General features: G+C 39.3%; 1 protein-coding gene across 1 annotated transcript; it reads left to right on the top strand.

Moving 5' to 3' along the window:
- The first annotated feature begins 11287 nt into the window (after positions 1-11287).
- On the top strand, positions 11288-16855 carry LOC110934150 (probable LRR receptor-like serine/threonine-protein kinase At1g07650). Its single transcript, XM_022177338.2, has 11 exons — positions 11288-11322; positions 11431-11483; positions 11556-11938; positions 12034-12229; positions 12485-12628; positions 13022-13140; positions 13225-13432; positions 13750-13984; positions 14382-14532; positions 14652-14739; positions 16605-16855. Exons 1-11 carry the CDS (start codon positions 11288-11290, stop codon positions 16853-16855), a joined length of 1863 nt encoding a protein of 620 aa, XP_022033030.2.
- Positions 16856-22059: the final 5204 nt, after the last annotated feature.

Genomic DNA, 22059 nt, shown 5'->3' with positions numbered 1-22059 from the left:
AGGGACCTACAAGTGGTATCAGAGCCTCGCTCTTTACCTTGTTTAAAACCGGTTTGTTCAAGTTCTTGGTGTGTTTGGACACTTGGTTTAGCACCCGTTTTTGGTAGTTTTCTGCATAAAAACGCGTACTAAACCTATCGGGAGTGTTCGGGGTCGGTTTGGGTAACATAAAAATCGTTTTTGTGAAACCTTGATTTTTCCGGCCATATCTCCGGTGTGTTTCCGGTGACCAGTTCTTGAAGATAAGGTTGCTTATTTTGGCAAAAATTTTTGAAAGTCAATTGTTTGGTGAAAAGTTGTTGCAGAACCATCCTTTCTGCCGAAAGTTGGTACATCAACACATCACCTTTTTCACCAACCCGTCGTACTTGTGTCAGTGTGTCAGAGCTGTCGAAAGATATCCTTCGACATCGAAAGATATCCTTCGACATCTTTCGATCAAAGGCAGCTCGAAAGATAAGCATCCTTCGAGTAGTCTTTCGAAGTCTAAGGGTTATCCTTCGTAGTTGGAATCTTTTCGAAAGTTGGTTGTCCGAAAGATAAGGATACATCTCGAAAGATAAGGATCTTTCATTGTGAATCCTTCGAGATCAGTATTCGAAAGATATAAATCTTTCGAACATTGAATCTTTCGTGATAATCAGTCGAAAGATAAGGATCTTTCATTGAGAATCTCTCGAAGACTATTGCTCGAAACTCAACAGTAATCTTTCGATCACTGTTGATCCTTCGAACAAGTCTTGATCTTTCGATCAGATTGTATCTTTCAATTGTTGTCTGTTTGTTGTTAACAGTTTGTGGTGTGTAGGTTATTTATTAATTTTTGATCACAATGAGTTGCACAAGTCCTTGGGATTGGAGTACGGATCCACAACCAGATCTGAAACAGATGTCGATGGCTGAATATATGACGAGTGCCATTCCAAAACAACAACAATCAATAAGTTCGTGTCAATGGGCTTTGGTATCCAATCAAAGTCAAAGTCTTCAGAATCTTCTGATTAGTGAAAGTGAAACAGGCAGTAACAATCGTCCACCAAAGCTGAACCACATGAACGATTTTCCGTCATGGAAAGGCCGCTTTCACACATATGTTCAAGGACAAAGCACCGACCTTTGGATGTGTTTTGTCAATGCATTCAATGAAAGTCTTGAAAGTAGAGCTTCCACTTCAGAAGGTTACGCCAACATGCTTGAAAATGACAAGAAGGCTTATGAATTGGAGAAAAAGGCCTATGCCATACTTACTCAAGCACTCAACAAAGACATCTACCATCAGTTTTCATATTGCAAGACCACGAAAGCATTGTGGGATGCCTTAGTTGCTAGAGGAGAAGGCAATGCAGCTGCTCGAAAGTCTAGGCATGATTTGTTGAAGAAAGAATTTGAATCTTTCCAGTTTTTGGAAAACGAGACTCTGAATGATATGACCACACGTTTCTATCATTTGATTAGTGAAATGTGTGCTTATGGGGTGGCAGCTACTCAACAAGACATGGTGAACAGGTTTGCTGACGCCCTACCCCCAAAATGGAGTTCGTTTATTGAGCTGTTGAAGCATACTAAAGCTCTAGATGAGATTAACATCTATGAGTTCATTCAGAAGCTGGAACATAAAAATGATGAAGAAATTAGGTAAGCAAGGCGTGCTCCAGCTCCTCAGAATACAGAAATGTATTTGCCTGGTTTTGGTCCTTCAGCTAGTTCTGTTCAGCAACCGAAGCTTCAAACTGCTTTTGTGTCCAATACGAGTTCCTTTCCATTTTCTCAATCAACAGCTGCTGCACCACAACCTCAATTCGATCCGAGGTCCTATATTCCTGTTCCAACACAGCCACAACCACAACCTCAACAACAACCACAGCAAGCTCACTATACAAGCAATCCTCAACCTCAGCCTCAAAGTCATCACACAATCCGAGTCGACAACTCAAATCTTTCACACCTTAGCATTGAAGTTGCTAAGGAACATATGGAAATTATCAACACCATGGTCAGTGCTTACTGTGGTTTGGTAGCTGGTCAGCTTGGAAACATCAACATGACCAATGAAGATTATGATCAGATCGACAAGGAAGAAATGGAGTTGATGGATATTAAATGGGCTTTTGCTAGTGCGGTTAGAAGGGCAAAAGATTTCATGGCACGAACTGGAAGAACTTCGTTGGAAGGAAAGAAAAACACGAAGTATGGGTTTGATATTAATGCCGTCACGTGCTTTAATTGTGGCGAGAAAGGGCACTTTAAACGTGAGTGCACTCGACCAACAAAACACGGCAATCATAACCCCTTCAGAAACCAGACAAATGTGAATGCCCAACAAGAAAACCGTGAGAGGAGGATGGTGGCAGTGAACAACAATCAGGGACAGCCTGGAGCTACCAATCACAATCGGGCTTTGGCTGTTCAAGCTGATGAAGGATGTGACTGGTCAGTTCAGTTTGGTGATGGTGATCAGGGAAGTGGAACTGCATTGTATGCTAAGGTCATCGAGCAGGTTCAAAAAGAAGAATCTTCTGGAAGCGATGACAGTTCTGGTTATTCTGGCAGTTCGGATGAAGAAGGCTCTGTTTCTGGGGATAATCACTCAGAGCCTGATGTGAATGAAGAAGGAGATGATGATATACAGGAGCTACTGAATGAAGCTGATGAGCTTAAATGTCAGAAATCAATTCTGATTAGGAAGGCTGCTGCTACATCAACGGAAATGGAAAAGCTATTCTCTGAAGATGGAGCTTTTTCTTCTCAAACTGCCTTAATGGCAAATGGTTCAGCCTCTACTAGTCAGGTAACTTCTGAACCTCCTGCTCCTAGTATTTGTAAATCATGTGCAGATGTGAAGCTTGAATCAGAAAAGCTTCATAGTCATAATCAGAATTTGGTTATTGAACTGTCAAAATGCCAAGAGGCAAACATGGCTTTAACCCGGAATGAAAAAGAATTTAAATCAGTAATAGAAACATTAAAGAAAAATGTGTCCGAGGTTAACAAAGTAGTTTACCACAAACAAGTAAGTATAAATGAATACATTAACCTTGTGGAAGAAACTAAGAAGCAATTAGCCATTGCCCAAGGCAAGCATGATGCGATCAAACAAAAATTGGATAGTTATTCTAACTCCCGGTTTGTGCTTGATCACATCATAGACGTTCAACAACTGAAAGGTAACGTGAAAGGTGTAGGGTATAAGGCGTGTCCACCCCCTTTGATGGACAACTATACCAAGATGCCCGATGAAGAGGAAATGCCTCGGTATGAACCCAGTGTGCCTTTGAACTTTGAGGAATTTTCCACTGGCCTAGGGTTCAAATCGGACAGTTCTTCAAACACAGCCCCTAAGGAACCAGAAACTTCACCATCCATGAAACAAAGTCCTCCAATTATCGAGGACTATGAGACATCGGATGATGAATCAGATGTGGCTGTAAGTGATCAGGATAAATCACTTAGCAAGATGAAAGGAGTAGATATTCCACGAGAGAATCACATCCTTTGTGATCCTGATACTCCTGAGGTTCCATCTGTTGAGAAGCAAGTGATTGATCCTGTCAAGGTTGATAAGACAGGTGTGTCTACTGTTAAAAGCAGTAATGTGTTGTACACCTTGGTTGGAGATAATAAAATCTATTCAGATCATGTTTTTCCAATTAAAAATGTAAATAAATCTTTGATTGACAAAGTCTTTGAAGACAATACAAACAAATTTTTGGGAAAAACACTGCCGGGAATTGTGGTAACACAATGTGATCCAATTCCTAAGGCTGAGATTAGGAAACAGTTTGGCAATCAAAAATCTCCAACCACTCAACAACCGACTGCTTCTAAGGGTAAACAACCACAACGAGCTCCAAAGCCAAAGGCTAAAGTTGAATCAAAAGGAGCTCGTTACATGAAGAAAGGAAAAGATGTTAAGTTTGTAGCATCAAAAGGTACAGATAAAATTGAGACTTTTGAAAACAAATCAAACACTGATTTTGTACAACAAGTCAAGATTTTGAAACGAAACAGTGATAACAATTACACCCAACACACAAACGGGTGTGATGAAAAAGCTAGTACCTCAGGTTCTACAAGCTCAACATCTGGTAGTCGATCAAGTTCTCCTAAGTCTGTTGAAAGGAGAACTTGTTTCAAATGTGGAGAAATTGGGCACATTATCAGAAATTGCCCAAATGCTCCAAAGAAGAAGTTGGTTGAAAAGGCTCCACCTGAAGCAGTTCACCCTCAACGTCGGTCAGTTTTATCTAAACAAGATAAACGAACTGTAAAAGAACAAGAAACTAAACAACGACGTAAGAACATAAAAACTGTTGAAAAAGCTTTAAAATCTGAAGTTAAAACAGTTCAAAAGGAACCAAGAGTGTCACAACCTGTAAAACCAGAATCTTCAAAAACTGGTAGGCAAAGACAAACTTGGTTACCTAAATCGGGTGACAATTCAGGGGGAGCAGTTGTTCTTGAACACCATCAAGAGATAGAGCTTACGTATCGTGATGCCAAGGGACGACCCAAGACCACTAAGGCTTGGGTCCCCATTCTCAACTGATGTGTTTATTTGACATGTGCAGGATGTTCTAGGAGGAACTATTAATAGTCATTGGATTGTTGATAGTGGAGCATCCAGGCACATGACTGGCGACTTACGGCTCCTGTATGACGTGAGAAATATCAGAGGAGGGTATGTTGCCTTTGCGGGTGATAAAGGAGGGTACATCACTGGAGAAGGAAGTATCTCCAATGGTATCGTGTGCTTTGACAAGATCAATTATGTGAAGCAAATTGATCACAATCTTCTCAGTGTGTCGCAAATCTGCGATAAAAAGTTCTCAGTGATTTTTGATGATGCTGGCTGCTATGTGCTGAAACCTGGATTCAAAATTCCACAAGAATGGATTCTCTTATCGGCTCCGAGAGTTAATGATCTTTATATTCTCGACATGAGCCAGGCGATTACAACATCTGCACAAGTCACTTGCTTTGTCTCAAAAGCCACAGAAAAGGAGTCTATATCTTGGCACAGAAGAATGGGACACATTCACTTGAGAAAAATGAACCATTTGGTGAAAAATAATCTTGTGAATGGTGTGCCTGTAAGAAGTTTTCATTTGCAAGATATCTGTGTCTCGTGCCAAAAGGGGAAGCAAACGAAGAAGTCTCACCCTTTGAAGAAAATCAACACTGTTAGCATGCCTCTCGAACGTCTTCATATGGACCTTTTTGGACCTATGAAGCACAAGACAACGTTTGGTGATGCTTATTGTTTAGTAGTTACTGATGACTACTCTAGATTTTCTTGGGTATCTTTTATGGCACACAAGAGTGAAACTCCTGGCATCCTCAAGGATCTTCTTACAATGTTGGAGAATCTCTATACGTTGAAAGTGAAAAGGATCCGAAGCGACAATGGAACTGAATTTAAGAATCAAGTTATGGATGAGTTTTGTACTTCTAAAGGCATTCTTCATGAGTACAGTTCTCGTTATACTCCACAACAAAATGGTGTCGCTGAGAGGAAGAATCGGACTATTATTGAAACTGCAAGAACAATGTTAGTAGAGTCGGAACTCCCTATTCAATTCTGGGGAGAGGCGGTATCGGCTGCATGCTACACGTTGAACAGAGTTCTTACAGTTAAGAGACATGGCAAGACTTGCTTCGAACTCCTTCAGAGAAGGAAACCGGATCTTTCTTACCTTGAACCGTTTGGTGCTCCTTGTACTATGATTGAACCGGATGGAAAGTTTGGTGCAAGAGCTATCGAGGGTTTTTTCCTTGGATATGCAACTCCGAATTTTCGTGTTTGGAATCTAGCTACCAAAAAGATTGAGCTATGGAGCGAAGTTAGGGTTCAAAGGTACACGAGTCCTGTTAGGGCTCCGGGTGATCCGTGGATGTTCGATTATGATGGGCTATTTGACTCCTTTAATCTGCCAACCTTTGACGAAGAATCAGCAGCTGCTCGGATGCTGTTGGAAAGTGACAACGCTGCTGTCTCGCCATTGGTTAGACCTATTGTTGTTGACCCTCAAGCTTCTACGTCAGTCAATAATATGGTTCAAAATGAGGTTTATGAAGATGCTGCTGATTATAATGACTCTTCTGAAGATGATGAATATCATGATGCAGCCGAAGGATCTTCAGCTCCAGCTGCTCCTGTTCAAGGTGCCTCTGGTGATACACCTCATACGCAGAATATCGATACTGCTGAAGGGAATGCATCCACTTCTAACCACATTCCTGGTGTGGAGTTGGTTGTTGATCTTAATCTGAACAATTTGGGTATCAATGCTCGTGTACCGGATAATCCTGAAATGAGGATTCACGACACCCATCCCCAGCAGAATATCATAGGAGATGTCCATCGCGGAGTGCAGACGCGTAATCAGCTGAGAAACAACCGGAATGCTGGTTTGTATTCAGCTATAAGAGAATCTGGTCAACAAAATGACTGGTCCTTCGCGTGTTACGTGTCACAAGAAGAACCAAAGTCGTGGAAAGAAGCATTGAAAGACAGTGCTTGGGTTGAGGCCATGCAGGAAGAACTGCAGCAATTTCACAAGCTTGGTGTTTGGAAGCTTGTTGAAAAGCCTGAGAATTACAAGAAGATTGGCACTCGATGGGTCTTCAAGTGCAAGAAAGACGACCGTGGAGTGGTTATTCGGAACAAAGCTCGTTTAGTCGTTCAAGGTTTTCGTCAGATAGAAGGAATCGACTACAACGAAGTCTATGCACCAGTTGCACGTCTGGAAGCTATTCGGATCTTTCTGGCTTATGCCTCATTCAAAGGATTCAAGGTTTACCAGATGGACGTCAAAAGTGCATTTCTACATGGTGTGGTTGAAGAAGAGGTATATGTCGAACAGCCTCCAGGTTTTGAAGATCCTGTTCATCCCGATCGGGTTTGGTTGCTCAACAAAGCTCTCTATGGTCTTCATCAAGCACCACGAGCTTGGTATGCAACCTTATCTACATATCTGCTGGAGAACGGTTTTCGAAGAGGTCTTATCGATTGTACTCTCTTCATCAAAGATTAAGATGGAGATCTTCTTCTGGTTCAGGTATATGTTGATGATATTATTTTCGGTTCTACTAATGATGTTTTGTGTAGGAATTTCGAGCGCATCATGCAGGATAAGTTCGAGATGAGTGCTATGGGGGAAATGAATTTCTTTTTGGGCCTACAAGTGCAACAAACGGAGTCTGGGATATTCATCCATCAGACCAAATATGTTGGAGACATCTTGAGCCGGTTCCAGATGTCCGATGCAACGCCCATTGGTACCCCACTGCCAACTAATCACGGAATAACTCCTGACTTGAAGGGTGAACCTGTTAGCCCTTCATACTATCGCGCGATGATCGGATCCCTTATGTACCTCACAGCATCAAGGCCAGATATAATGTACCCAACGTGCCTACTTGCCAGATACCAAGTCAACCCGAAGGCCTCACATCTTGCAGCTGTAAAAAGGATTTTTCGTTATTTGAAGGCTTACCCCGACACCGGTCTGTGGTATCCTAGGGATAATAACTTTGACTTGGTCGCATTTAGTGATTCTGATTTTGGCGGATGTAAAATCGACGGCAAATCCACAACGGCTGGATGTCAGTTTTTAGGAAATCGCCTAGTCACATGGCAGTGCAAGAAGCAGACGTGTGTAGCTACATCAACATGCGAAGCTGAATACATTGCTGCCTCAAGTTGTTGTTCACAAGTTCTTTGGATCCAACAACAATTGCGGGACTACGGTTTTGAATTCCTAACTACTCCTATTTACGTTGATAATTCTGCTGCTTTAGATATCACTAGAAATCCTGTGCAGCATTCTAAGACCAAACACATCGAAATCAAATATCACTTCATACGTGATTGCTTTGAGAAAAGGCTAATCGATGTTGTTAAGGTCCACACCGATGACCAACGTGCCGACTTATTTACCAAAGCTTTTGACAAATCTAGATTTGACTTCTTATTATTGGTAAATGGCATTAAGGTCAAGCAAGGGTAAACCAACATCGGAAAATCATTTTTGTAAATATCTTTGTGTGTTTTTAAATTTCTCTTAGTTTGTTGATTTTAGGGGGAGTAAATCCAAAAATCGGAAAATACAAAAACACCGAAAAATTTCAAAAACACAAAAACAATAGAAAATCAAAAATGAGTTTCCTGGAGAGCAAAAGAGAAAATGATAGTACATCAGTGGTCTATCCTAACCTCTTTAAACCTAAAATGCAAAACGATAAGCAGCTCTATATAAGATGTATCGGTAGGCTCACAATCATTTTAAAGTGTGCAGGGTGATATAAATCTTAATCGACTGAAGACCAGGTGGGAACCATTCATTGGCATATGGTCTTAGTACCGAAATTTCGTTTGATAGATTGCCGAGGTTCTGAGATATTCGGTCTTTATGCTGCTTATCATCTGGGTATCATGGTTGTATCTTTTACCGAAAAATAACGGGGACGCAAGTCTAGATCTTCCATGATACTATACATACGTGTACATATTGCATACTGCATTCGACCTCAATAAGTGATAAACAATCACATGTCCAAATCAAATAAGTGATAAAAATATCACATTTATCCGGGTGTCAAGTTCGTCTCTCTGCTGTACGGAAGTACTGACCTGTTCACGGACTTGCACCTGTGCCCTCATGCATACGAAAATCAAGTTCCTCATCAATAAGTGATTATATCACATAGGACTTGTTTTCAAATCAAAATAAGTGAGTATCTCACAATTTATACGGTCAAACAGATGATAATCGGTATACTCACCGGTAAGATGAACTCTCGTGCATACCTTGATACGGGAATGTGTCGTGATGTGGATGAACACCGGTCGGTAAGTATAAATCATACATTAACGTATCCTCTAAACATGATTACATCTGATAAGTTGAGCTTAAGTGGACAACAATACCGATAATTGTTATAGGATGCTTATAATGTTAACTAACTGAACAACAAGAGTGTTTTGGCATGACCGTACACTGATATGATTCTCTTACCCTCGAAACTCGCAAAAAGAATGTTTGTATATATTTATTTATTTACTGCTTAACTTTTATTGTTTTTCTTTTTAAACAGTTTCGTCGTTTGGTGCATATCAGCACGACATTAGCGGTGATGTCGTTTGATAACACTCAAAGGATTTTAAATTGTTGTCTTTTACTTTCAAAAATACCAAAAAGATTTTAGGCGTGTTTTAATATAAACTTTATAAAAGCCAAAAAGATTTTATTTCTACTTTATTTTCGATCGTACGATGTTGGAGCTCGAGTCTTCGTTACCTGAAACCTGAACGAAAACCGAATTGACTAAATCTTCATAAACGGTCGAAATTTGCAAGTTTTGAAAGTTAAAGACTTAAATTGACAAATTTATTAAACTTTCAAACTGTCGGACGGTGTTTGATTATGACATGGTCATTCGTGTGTCATTTGTTTATACTATATTCCAAGCAGTTGTTCTCATTACGCGTTTAGATTTCTTGCATGTGCAGATTCTAAAGGCAAGGAGAACATGGTCGATGACTAGCTTTGGAATGAAGACACGACGAGAAGGCGCTCTAAAGATGAAGATGATCGAGTTGCCGCTGGCCATCATCAACACCACAAGGATCTCACTTCATAAAGTTAAAGTATTTCACGAGCATAACTCAAGGGGGAGCTTATGCTAAGGGGGAGTTTGTTAACACACTGCCTACATGATACGGGTAGTTTGTTGATACACTCTCTGCTTTCAAGACGTGAAGACTTTGAAGATCCTCCGACCATGAAGACTTGAAAGGACATCAGAGTTTTGGAAACTCGAAGACCAAAGACTGTCGAAGTTCGAGACAAGTCTACATCTATAGAAGATAAAGACAAGATAAAGACAAAGCTACAGCCAAGGGGGAGTTTGTTGGTGCACTTGTGTCTGTACTTTGTCTGTATTCGGTCTGTATGTAAACGATGTCCTAAATCAGTCTGTAAGTTGACCAAGTCAACTATCCTCCTAGTTTGACTTGGACAACATGATGTTTGTCTGGATCGAAGGATAGCCTCGAAGGATACGCATCATCCTTCGAGGTGCTCGAAAGATATGGTTCGACCATTAGACATCGAAGGATGATCCTTCGATGTCCACGCTGATCGTTCGAGCTCCCTGTCATCGATAGATGATCCTTCGGACCATCTATCGATCCTTCGACCAAGACCTGCTGGTATGGGTATAAATACCCATGCAGTGTGTTAGTGTTAGAGAGATGCACACATAGAGAGTTAGAGAAACTCTGCTGGAAAACACACACACACATACTTTAGAGAGTTTGCAAACAGATTGTAAACCTTGTGCTTGTAACCGTAAACCTTCATACGTATTAATACAGTGGTGTTAATCGGTGAACTTTGTGTGTTCTTGTGTTTGTTCTTGCATCATTCCGGTTTGCCCGCTAGCTTGGATTCCGCACTCGCTAGTGGGTTAGTATAACAAGGTTTAGGTTTGTTCTCGATCCTCCGAGAAAAGGGACCTACACAAGCACCAATGTGTAAGTAAAAACTATTTCTTGAAGTTTTCATTTACCATATAATATAAATCTTGAAATGGTAATAAGATCAGCATAGTAGAACCTTATTAGTTTGTGGTATTTGTACATGGTTGAATGAAATATCAGATAAAATGTGACCATATTGTTAATATAACTTGGTAAAAATATTCGATAACCTTGTTTCCAAGCAAGTGTAATTACGCTGGAAAACTGATCAACTAGTAATAGTGTATGGACTGTGGTTATATCTATTTAGGGTGGATTCCGGTACATATAACATATGTAATTCGGATTGTATGAAGTGAAGAAGAAGAAAGGACGTGATTACATTTCCGTGACTAAGCAAATAATTACTCTACAACAACAAAGAACTACATTAGTAATAATTAAGAACGCTATCGTTAACTATAGCATAATTATATCATAGTTACACTATTTATAATAGTTACAAAAAATGCCCATGCGTTTTTCCCTTCGCTCCGTACACTTCCCACGAAATTTCTTATTTGTATATGATCATAATACTATTTGTTTATGGTTTTACAGGGATGTTTCTTATAATCATTTTACCTGGGATGCTGCTACCGGTCAAAAAAACTGTCCAAGAGGGGCAACGTAAGTTGTTGTTTTTTCTATTGTAGTAAAGAAATCATCAACAAATTGTATATATCATATGTATGCTATATTTGCGTTTGGTTTTATTTTCCATTTATGGCTTATGTAAACAAATATTTAAACTGACTCAGAAACATGGTGGAAGGCTATTCTTCGTCACAAAATGTAACGTAAGTAGCTTCATATAGGCTCAGACTATTTACATTGCATGGCGTGTAAGAACTGACAGACCAAAATACCAAATGACTTATTTGCCTTGTATTTTTTGTGTACAACAGCATCAATCCTTGTCTAAGGAAAGATTTCCCCTGTAGTAATGCAGTTGCACAGCGTAAGTAACGTTTTTTACGTGTACAAATTAACCTCATTTTATATCTTAGTTAAAATGTCATTTTTGCATCAGAAATATATTCTCTTCACATCAATTGTGGAGGGGAAGAAGTATATATCAACAAGACCAAATACGAGCACGATTTAGATGGAAAATGTTCCTCGACATACTACAAAGACGGAAATTGGGCGTTTAGCAATACAGGGCATTTTGTTGATTATCAGCGGGATTCTAGTCCTTACATTCTTTCCAACACGTCTAATCTGCATGATATCTCTACACACGATAGCGAATTATATACAACAGCTCGGGGCTCCGCTATTTCTCTGACATATTATGGATTGTGTCTTATGGAGGGGAACTATACTGTCAAACTCCACTTTGCAGAGATTGTTTTAACCCAATATAACTCATCTAACATCCTTGGGAAACGTGTATTCGACGTTTATCTGCAGGTAATTCATATGTAATTTATGTATTGGATAACTAAAGTTGGCGTTACTTGTTGTGATTAACATTAACAACTTCTGCAAAATACTATTTACCGTAGGAGGACTTATGGTTAAAAGATTTTGATATAGCAAAAGAGGCTGGAGGTGTTGGTAGGGCAGTTATAAAAACCTGTTCAATTCATGTGAAGAATAACACACTCAAGATACGACTTTACTGGGCTGGAAAAGGCACTACTAATATTCCATACAGAGGATGTTACGGCCCGATTATATCAGCTATATCTGTTGACGCGGGTAAGTTGATATGATTTATTAATTAATAGTTATATTTCAATTTCCCCAATATATATTTGTTTCACCTGTGAAGATTGCAAAAATATGTTACCAATTAGTCAAAGTAGTCCAGCAAAAAGATAAGGACAAAGGTATCCTTTGACTTTTTAAGTCAAAGTTAAATGGAACTTTTACAAGTTAAATATCACAATATTTAAAGAGAGGATATTGTTTTAAGGTCACTAATCTTTGCCTTCATTATCATGTTTTGTACAGATTTTAAGCCACCAAGATTTGGAAAAAAGACTAATGTTGGTTTGACAGTGGGGCTGATTGGTGGAGTTATTTTGTTCTTATGTCTAGACTTTTGGATATGGAAAAAATGTTGCTTTAGGTATAGGAGGGACGACATATTAGCAGGTAAAGGTGAATCTTTCATTATCTTCTGATGGTTTTGAATATTAGAAATGGCAATTTCGACCAATTTAATTTATTCATAGTCGTCGTCTAAATATGTCAAATGGGTCACATAAAAAGTTTTAGCTGAAAGGGGGACGTGTTGAAAAGCACCCAAAATCTAAGTGCATTGCATACAATCTTCAAAGTCATTTCTAATTAACTATATTGAGCATTTATCTCTTTTTGTTTTAAAACAAACAAAACGGTGTCACCCGGCCTTTCCCTACCGGTGCTATAAAGGAACCATTACAATCCAACACACCCATTTTGCCACCTTTAATTTTTTGTTGTGAACGACTTTATATCACAACAACAAGGCACGTGACTCGCTATACATTGTTTTTTGTTTAGCAGGGCATAGACACCTGCTAGGTGATATACGTGTCTTTAAATTTTCGGAGATAAAAGCTGCAACAAGTAATTTTAAATCATCGAACAAGCGTGGAGAAGGTGGTTTCGGTAGCGTGTATGAGGTGGTGTTATTGTGTTACATTGTCAATTGATCAAAACATAAATTTTTATCATCTTGTGTTTCTAATAAAACTTTTGTTATGTAGGGCAAGTTGAAAGACGGGACAATAGTTGCCATAAAACAACTTTCTTCAAGGTCAAAACAAGGACGAGAAGAATTTATAGACGAAATTAGCATGATTTCCTCAATGAATCATGTAAATCTGGTCAGACTTGTTGGATTTTGTGATCACAAGCGGCCGTGTGTGGTTTACGAATACATGAGATACAATAGTTTATCTCAGGCCCTTTCTGGTGAGCTCAAAACTTGGTCGTGGGTCATGTAAATCTGCAAACACTTTTCATTTTTCTTTTCAGAAATTATCTACAATTACAAGAATTGTATAGCTATTTGAATAAAGTGTTTGTCGGAAAAGATTATGTGCTTTACCCGTTGCACTTATGGCCAGATTTTTTAATTTGACCCGTTTAAAATAAAATGCAACCCTCGGGTTGAAACTTCCACTTCTGTTAATTATCATATCTACTTGAAAAAAAAAACAAGAAACATCTTGTTCACGTTAATTAATTTAGAAATATCAACCGTTACTGATTAAATCTTTTATGATTAGACAAAGGCGCTAAGGGGAGGCTGACATGGCCTGTGAGGGTACAAATATGCATGGGTGTAGCTCAAGGCTTGTTTTATCTACATGAAGGCTCAAATGTTCAAATCATACACAGAGATATCAAGCCTAGCAATATTTTGCTTGACGAAAATTTCATTCCAAAAATATCGGATTTTGGTATAGCAAAGCAAAATGAAAACAGAAAAAGCGACCACACCATAAATATTAAGGGAACAAGGTATTTTATCTAAACACTCTGTCATACAAGTCAAAATTGGTTAGGGTTGAAAGAGGCGATCTTTTAGTATAGGCCGTGAATGAGGGAGTTGGGTTTACCCATAATTAAACGCTTCTTTGTTCATTTTGTTATAAACAAACTATAAAAGATTCATTATAATTGTTTTTTTTTTTAAATAGCATTTACAATTAATATCTAAATCTTCAAATAAAAACAATCCAGGAGGATTTAGCATATATATTTGACCCTTTCCTCTTTTAGCACATATTTTGGTTTGAGTGATTTGATATAAAACACAACGGTAACATGTGCATTCATAACTAACTGTCTAACTACGCATTAGTCAATAACTATTCCTTAGTTTTCATATTTATCTATTTATTTTCTTGTTCTTAAGGGCCTATATGGCTCCAGAGTATGCAACGCGTGGGTGTTTGACTCCTTTGGCAGACGTTTATAGTTTTGGATTGGTGGCCCTAGAACTTGTTAGTGGAAAACCCGTCAGGCAGAGCTTTGCCGACGATCCCAATATATCCGTTTTTGATAAGGTAAGGAAAATCCACATATATTGGTTCATCAACTTTTATAGGTTTTAGTCACAACTTAAAAAAGAAAGGTAACATGTATGGCCGAAAAAAATCAACTATATCATTTGATTGTTCAACAGGCACATGTTCTAAAAGATATGAAAGGAGACCTACTAGAACTGGTTGATCGAGACCTTGGGAATGAGTACTCTCCTGAAGAAGCATTGCGTATTATAAATGTGGCCATCTTATGCATGGGGTCATGCCCCCCCCCCCCTCAGACCAACCATGCGTGAAACCATCCAATTGCTAGAGGGTCGGGCCGACATTGCAGGATTTCAGGATGAAAAACGTAATGTCAATAAGGAAAAAGATCTCGCCAATTTCCAGAAGCTTAGAAAAGCTCTCCTAATGGGTGAAACATCTACCCAGCCCTTCGTGACGGAAACCTTCGTCACAGAGTCCAGTGTCGAGACAGAGTCCCTTATCACAGAGTCCCGTGCTGGACCATCCACCCAGCCCTTGGAAACGGAGTCCTTTGTCACAGAGATCACCGAGTTAAGGTAACACCTTGCTCTCTAAATAGTTGGCGTATTACAAATAACTATTTGTGGGTTCGTTATGGTTAGATATTGTGCACATTAATTTTAATTATGAGTGTAAGAAATTGATTGGAGCAGTTGTTTAACTATTCACATTTATTTATTTATGTTTTTGATTGAATTAGTAATTGGTTTGTGGGTATGTTGGTTCAAAACGATGATTTGATCAGAGCAAAACCAAGGCAGCAACATTGTGTGCTAGGTCATCTACTGCGTCTGTCTGTTGATAACTAACAGATCCAAAGAAGCAGACCAAAAGCGTGTGTTTTGTTTTTGGGTACTGGGCTAATTGGATCCAAGTGGATCAGTTTTTTTTTTTACGTTAATTTGATTCAACCGTAACTTTGTTGATTTCTTAAAACAGTAAATAGTTTTTTTTAGGCCCTCACTATTTGCACACCAAGTCAGACTATCTGCACAATTAGGGTTTATCTACGCTGCGTATTGACCAATACGCAGCGTATAGGGTTAACCCTATACGCAGCGTAGATAGACCATAGTTCTCAGTGCCTGATTACCAATCATTGCACAGAAAACAAAGTTCCTATACGCTGCGTATTGGTCAATACGCAGCGTATATAAACCTCTTTTTAAAACTTTAGGGATCATTTTTGTAAATCCTGGAAACATCAGGGACCATTTTTCTAAATCCTGGAAACATCAGGGACCATTTTTGTAAATTTATGAAACTTCAGGGACCATTTGTGTAAAAATTGAAACTTCAGGGACCATTTGTGTAAAAATGGAAACTTCAGGGACTAAAGTGTAAATATGTCAAAAATCTGTAAAAAAGGGGGTCTTCTTTAAAGAACCGGCCCTTGCAAGATTCGAACTTGTGACCTATCGTTTAGAACCGCATCGCCTTAACCAGTTTATCCTCCGTCTCGGAGCTGATAGAATATGAAACTTAAATCATATATATAGTAGGTATGGTATACGCTGCGTATTGGTCAATACGCAACGTATATAAGTGGTAGGTACACGAGTTGACAGTCAAACCTAGTACCATATCAAATCAGACTAACATAGGGTGCGTATTGACCAATACGAAGCGTATTGACAGACTGATTTGACAATGATACGATGGTTTCCAGGCACGTGAATAAAGTAATACGGGGAGTAGAGATCAATACGCTGCCTATTTGAATAAATTTGAAAGTCTATTTAGCTTTGCTTTCTTTTCATCTATTGAACATATTATTTCTTCTTCTTCTGTGTTTCATATTCTTCTTCAGTAGAGAATTTACACCCCAAACCAAAATCATTTGTTCTGTTTTTTGTTCAATCTTGTGAAAATGTCATCATTTTGGAACCATAATTATTTTGGTAATCGCTATTCTAACGACACATGGGGAGCAAATGCTGCCAATGAGGAGGAGGAGGTTGTGTCTGAAGTCCCTGTTGATCAAAAACCACAGTTGCCAGACTTGAACAAGACCCCCACTCCACCTGTTGATGAACCAAATTACCCGGCGCATCAAGTGTGTCCAGATTACGGATACGGGTATGAATCTCCGTACGTGCAACAAAGTGGATACGGTGCTGAGAATGCACCTGTTGATGAAGCATATTACCCGACGCAGCAATCGTATCTGGGTTATGGGGTATACGGGGATGAAGGTGGATACGGAAGTTACAGTGGATACGGTGGTGAAGGTGGATACGGGGGTGAAGGTGGTTACAGTGGATATGGGGGCTACGGTGGATATATGGGGGTGACAGTGGTTACAGTGGATACGTAGGATACGAAGAACATGGTGGATATGGTTACGAGCCCCGTAACACATCACTTTATGAACCATCTTCCCCGGGCAATCCATTTCAAGTAAATGAGGTATCACATTAAAATAATTATTATTATTATTGTTAAAAATAATATAAGTATAATAATTTTTATTATTGTTATTATTGTTAAAATACTAGTTAGTCTAGTTAAAACAAATAATTATAAGAATTAGTAAATAAACAAGTTAAGAAAGTTAAGTAAATAAACTATTTATTTTTTTTCTAAATAATTAAATTAATAAAAAAAATTTAAATAAAATAGTATTGTAAATAAATAAAAGAATCATGAAATTGACAAAAGTAGTCCCTGAAGTATCAAAAATTGACAAAAATGACCATAATAGTTTCAATTATTATTATTATTATTACTAACGTAACTTTTTTTAGCGTTTCATGTCTCTAACTGATTTGAAGAATTGGGTACAAGAAACGGGAAAGGAGTATGGTTACGTAATTGTTACCCGCCGATCAAAAAATATTGGCGGTACTACTGGGATGGTATGGCTTGTGTGCGACCGTAGTGGTGAACACCGTAGTAAAGCAACCGTTAGGAAAGCTGGTAGCAAAAAAATCGGTTGCCCATTTTCATTACTCGCCATCCGGGACGTGACGAATGACACGTGGGAGTTAAAAGTGGACAACGCGAACCATAACCACGAACCTACGACGAGTCTTTTGGGCCACGCTTTTGTGCGAAGATTTACTGATGCCGAATACAAGCTAGTGGAGCAGCTAACTGCTCAAAACATGGAGCCACGTATCATATTTCAAACCTTAAGAAAGCAGTTCCCCGACAGCCTGCATGTTCAGAAAGACGTGCAAAATGCGGTACAAAAAATTAGAGCGACACTAATGGACGGAAAGACTCCTATGCAGGCACTGGAAACCCTGCTGCATGACCACCGATTCATTTACGACACCCGACAGGAACCCAAAACAGATGTCGTAACAGAGATTTTCCTTGTTCATCCTTATTCAATCACTATGTGGCGTGCATTCCCGCACGTGATGTTGATCGACGCGACCTACAAAACAAACCTCTACAACATGCCATTTGTCCAGGTTGTGGGTATGACGTCGACCAACAAGTCTTTTTGTATCGCACATGCCGTTATTTGTAAAGAACGAAGAGGTAACTACGTGTGGGTGCTTGAGCGGATCAAGTCAATATTGCATGAATGTATGATGCCGCGTGTGATAGTCACGGATAGGGAGCTTGCCCTAATTAACGCGTGTTCTAAAGTATTCCCGAACGCAACCAGGCTTCTATGCCACTTTCACATCCAACAAAATATAGCTAGAAAGTGCAAGGAAGGGTTCAATAAAGAAGATTGGGGGAAATTTATGACGTACTGGCGGAGAGTGTGCGAATCTACTTCAGAGCCCATGTACAAGTACAACTTGGAGAAATTGTATAACCGACTCGTGGTTGCCAACCGAGAAAGTAAGTGTTTCTTCAACAAACGACTCACCCAATCTATTATATTTTACACACGCTTTTACTTTTCATTGTTTTATTTTTTGCAGGTGTCTATGATTACGTCTACGAAAACTGGCTCAAAGACTATAAAGAAATGTTCGTTTATGCGTGGACCGATAAGTGTCGCAACTTTGGTCAGCGCACCACTAACAAAGTTGAGAGCCAGCACGCAAATTTAAAAAGATACATTACGCACGGGAGTTCATTGGTGCGAATAGCAAGATGCATCATTGATATAGTTGAAACTCAGTACGATGAAATACAAAAAATTTTCACCGAGAGCATCGAAAAAACGATGAACCACCACAGACACCCGCTGTTGGACAACCTACGTGGAAAGGTTTCCCATGAAGCACTTAATTTGCTGGCAAAAGAGCTAACGAGGAAGCTGGAGGTGTTGCGGAAACTTAACGCATCATGTGGTTGCCATACGTGGCTTAGCTGTGGATTGCCGTGTGCTTGTAGGCTGGAAAACTACAAACGTACAGGTAAAAATATTAAAACAACAAACCTTTTGTTATTTTGTACGATTTAGCTGTTTCTCACACCGTATTAACTTAACTGTGCAGGGCGTATAATACAACTCGACGACATAGATGTATTCTGGCGTAAGCTAGACTTGCTCCCGTGTAAACTGGTAGACGAGGAGGTCGATATTGTAGCAGAGCTCAATAATGTGCGGCAACATTTAGAGGCGCAGTCCCCGTTCAGCAAAAGAGTATGCTTTCAAAGATAAAAGCGGTCTTCACCCCGAAATCGTCAACCAAGAAACCACCGATCGTCCAGCAAAATACTCGCGGTCGGCCTACATCAAAGAAAGTACAAGAAAGGCTAGATGAAGCTGCGAGGCTAGACGAAGCTGCGAGATACAGCTCCTATGGCGAGGACAACAACGTATATACCGCTTCCCCAAACATAGGTACGATTTACCCCGACACAGCTCATACGTACCGTCTGAGGGCTCTCGTGGAACTGGTTCGTTTGTGAAGTCTGAAAAACCTAAAATGCAACGAAACAGTTCAACAAGTTCTAAAAAGAAGGAGACGCGGGATGATAAGGTTTTTCCATTAATAAAGGGGGACGAGCACTTGTTATGCATTAAGAGGTTTAAGAATCAAATTCCATCAGAGTTTCGCTCTTACATATCGCATATACAAGATGTGACCCCAGACGGTCATTGTGGGTACAGGTCTGTGGCTGTCGGGTTAGGTTTTACGGAACACGCATGGCCCAATATTCGAAGAGATTTACTACTGGAGATTGAACATAACAAACCGCGTTGGAAGCATGTATTCGAAACATATAACGAAGGAGACTTTAAACGAATACGTAAGAGCATCGAATGGCATTCAGTGAAAGGGTGCGATGAAAGTCACTGGATGGAAATGCCCCAGGTAGGGCTTCTCGTAGCGCAAAGGTATAATGTTGTCCTCCACGTGCTAAGCATTGAATGGAGCTCTACCATCTTCCCATTAACGGATGCCCCACTAGATCCACGACCTCAACCGATAACGCTTGTACATGTTCACGGGGGACACTTCATACATGCTAACTTGGAAGGAGACTATACCCCATGCCTTTAGTGAACCCGTTGTGGTCGGCACATCGATCAAAAGCTGCGAAACGATGGGAAGAAATGTATAGACCGCGGTTAGAGCACTACTACGAGTTAATGCATCCTAAATCAGACCGAGACAAAGACAGAGAACCGAGTTTAAATGTTATCGAAGATTAAGCGGAAACTTGTATTTTTGTAAATTGTAGAAATTTTTTAATTTATAAAGTTTGTATCATTTTTAATTTTTATAATTCAAATAATATCATTTTTAATTTTTAATTTATAATTTATAATTTATAATTTATAATTTATAATTCAAATTTTTATAAACAAAATTTTTGTATTATTTTTAGGTTCTCTAAATACAAACCAAGAAAAACACAAAAAAAATGGTTTTATAAGGTGCGTAGGGATCCCTACGTATCGTATGTGAACCAAATGACAATAAAGCCCCTCCTTTTGGCTTCCTTTAGCCTCAGAACAAGGGTAAAAAGGTAAAATGACAAAAATCAAGGCAGCGTATTGATCAATACGCATCGTATGTCAAAGGCGGACAATTTTCCCCCCAAATTAAAGTTTGAAAATATAAATATGTTAAATTACCATTTTGCCCTTCTGCTAGGGCTATACGGGGCTGAATATAAGGGCAAAAAGGTCATTTTCGGACCTTTATATACGCTCCATATGGAGCTCTACGATACGTATATAAAGGTCATCATAATGACCTTTATACCCTTCTACCCATGCTTCGTATAGGCTATACAGAAGGGTATAAAGGTCATTGTGATGACCTTTTATATACGTATCGTAGAGCTCAATACGGAGCGTATATAAAGGTCGACAATGACCTTTTTGCCCTTATATTAAGCCCCGTATATAGCACTGGTAGAAGGGCTAAACTGTAATTTCAAAAGAAATAGACTTTTGCATACGCTACGTATGGACCTCTACGATGCGTATAGGTTCTGATTTAAATCAGGAAACCCCCACGCATCTCTGTTCTTCCCCAAATTACACAAACAAAACCTCTACGAACCCCTACGAAGGCGACTACGTATTTCCGATCGTATACACTCGAATTCGAAGTATAAACGAGGTATATACTCAACCTATTTAACTAATTTTGATTTTTTTAGTATTTTATCCGTAAATTAGGGCTTATCATAGGTATATTAGGGTTTACAGTGAATTAGGGGTGTTTGTTTGATTTGTTTGATTAGGGTTAAAAGTGAATTAGGGGTGTTTGTTTGATTTGTTTGATTAGGGTTTACAGTGAATTAGGGCTTATCATAGGTAAATTAGGGTTTACAGTGAATTAGGGGTATTTGTCGATTTGTTTTCCTTTTGTATGTGAATCGTAAACGATTGACTATGAATCATGTACACTCGTAGCACATTTGTTTTCTTTTTGTATGTGAATCGTAGAATATTTGTTTTCTTTTATTTTTCTGGTAGTTATCTTTTGGAGATTATGAAATTATCTTTTATTTTTCGGGTCGGAAGGGGTTCGGGTCAGAACGGGTTTCGGGTCGGGTCGGTTAAAAAAATGATTTTTTTGCAACACAACAATCGGGTCGGTTCGATTCGAAACGGTTCGCGTCGAAACGGTACGCGTCGAAACTGTTCGAATCGAAACGGTATCGGTCGAAACAGTTCGATTCGAAACGGTACTGGTCGAAATGGTACGGGTCAGTTCGCGTCGAAACGGTACTGATCGAAATGGTACGGGTCGAAACGGTGCGAAACTCGTCCCGACCCGAAACCTGCCCCGTTTCTTTAAGACACTAACCCACATCAACCCATTTCTTTAATGTTGTCGACCCGAAACACGTTCTGACCCGGGCCCGTTCTGACCCGGACCCGTTCCGACCCGGACTCGTTCTGATTATAACAGTTACAACTAAGTACATAACTAGTCTAATAACATTTAAAATGTCTTTATGCTTTCACTTGTGCCATGGTTTTGCTGTGTAAACAGAAAATATATATTTTTAAACAGAAAATATATATTTTTTTAAACTTAAACTTAAATTGTTTTTTTTAAACAGAAAAATGGAGGAAATGGATTTAGAAGGAGATATTCCGGAGCAGCCGCAGCGGAAACGGCGGGCGCGTCCACCGCC

The sequence above is a fragment of the Helianthus annuus genome, chromosome 4 (assembly GCF_002127325.2).
Source record: "Helianthus annuus cultivar XRQ/B chromosome 4, HanXRQr2.0-SUNRISE, whole genome shotgun sequence".
NCBI lineage: Eukaryota > Viridiplantae > Streptophyta > Magnoliopsida > Asterales > Asteraceae > Helianthus > Helianthus annuus.
Note: the sequence above shows the minus strand (reverse complement) of the source record. Positions and strands in the feature narration are given on the sequence as shown.

Bases quoted from the DNA above. Each gene is read 5' to 3' on its own strand.
- LOC110934150 (XM_022177338.2), top strand. From the start codon at position 11,288: ATGGTGGAAGGCTATTCTTCGTCACAAAATGTAAC. The intron at 12,230-12,484 runs GTAAGTTGATAT...TGTTTTGTACAG, and splicing joins AGCTATATCTGTTGACGCGG to ATTTTAAGCCACCAAGATTT. The intron at 13,985-14,381 runs GTATTTTATCTA...CTTGTTCTTAAG, and splicing joins ATAAATATTAAGGGAACAAG to GGCCTATATGGCTCCAGAGT.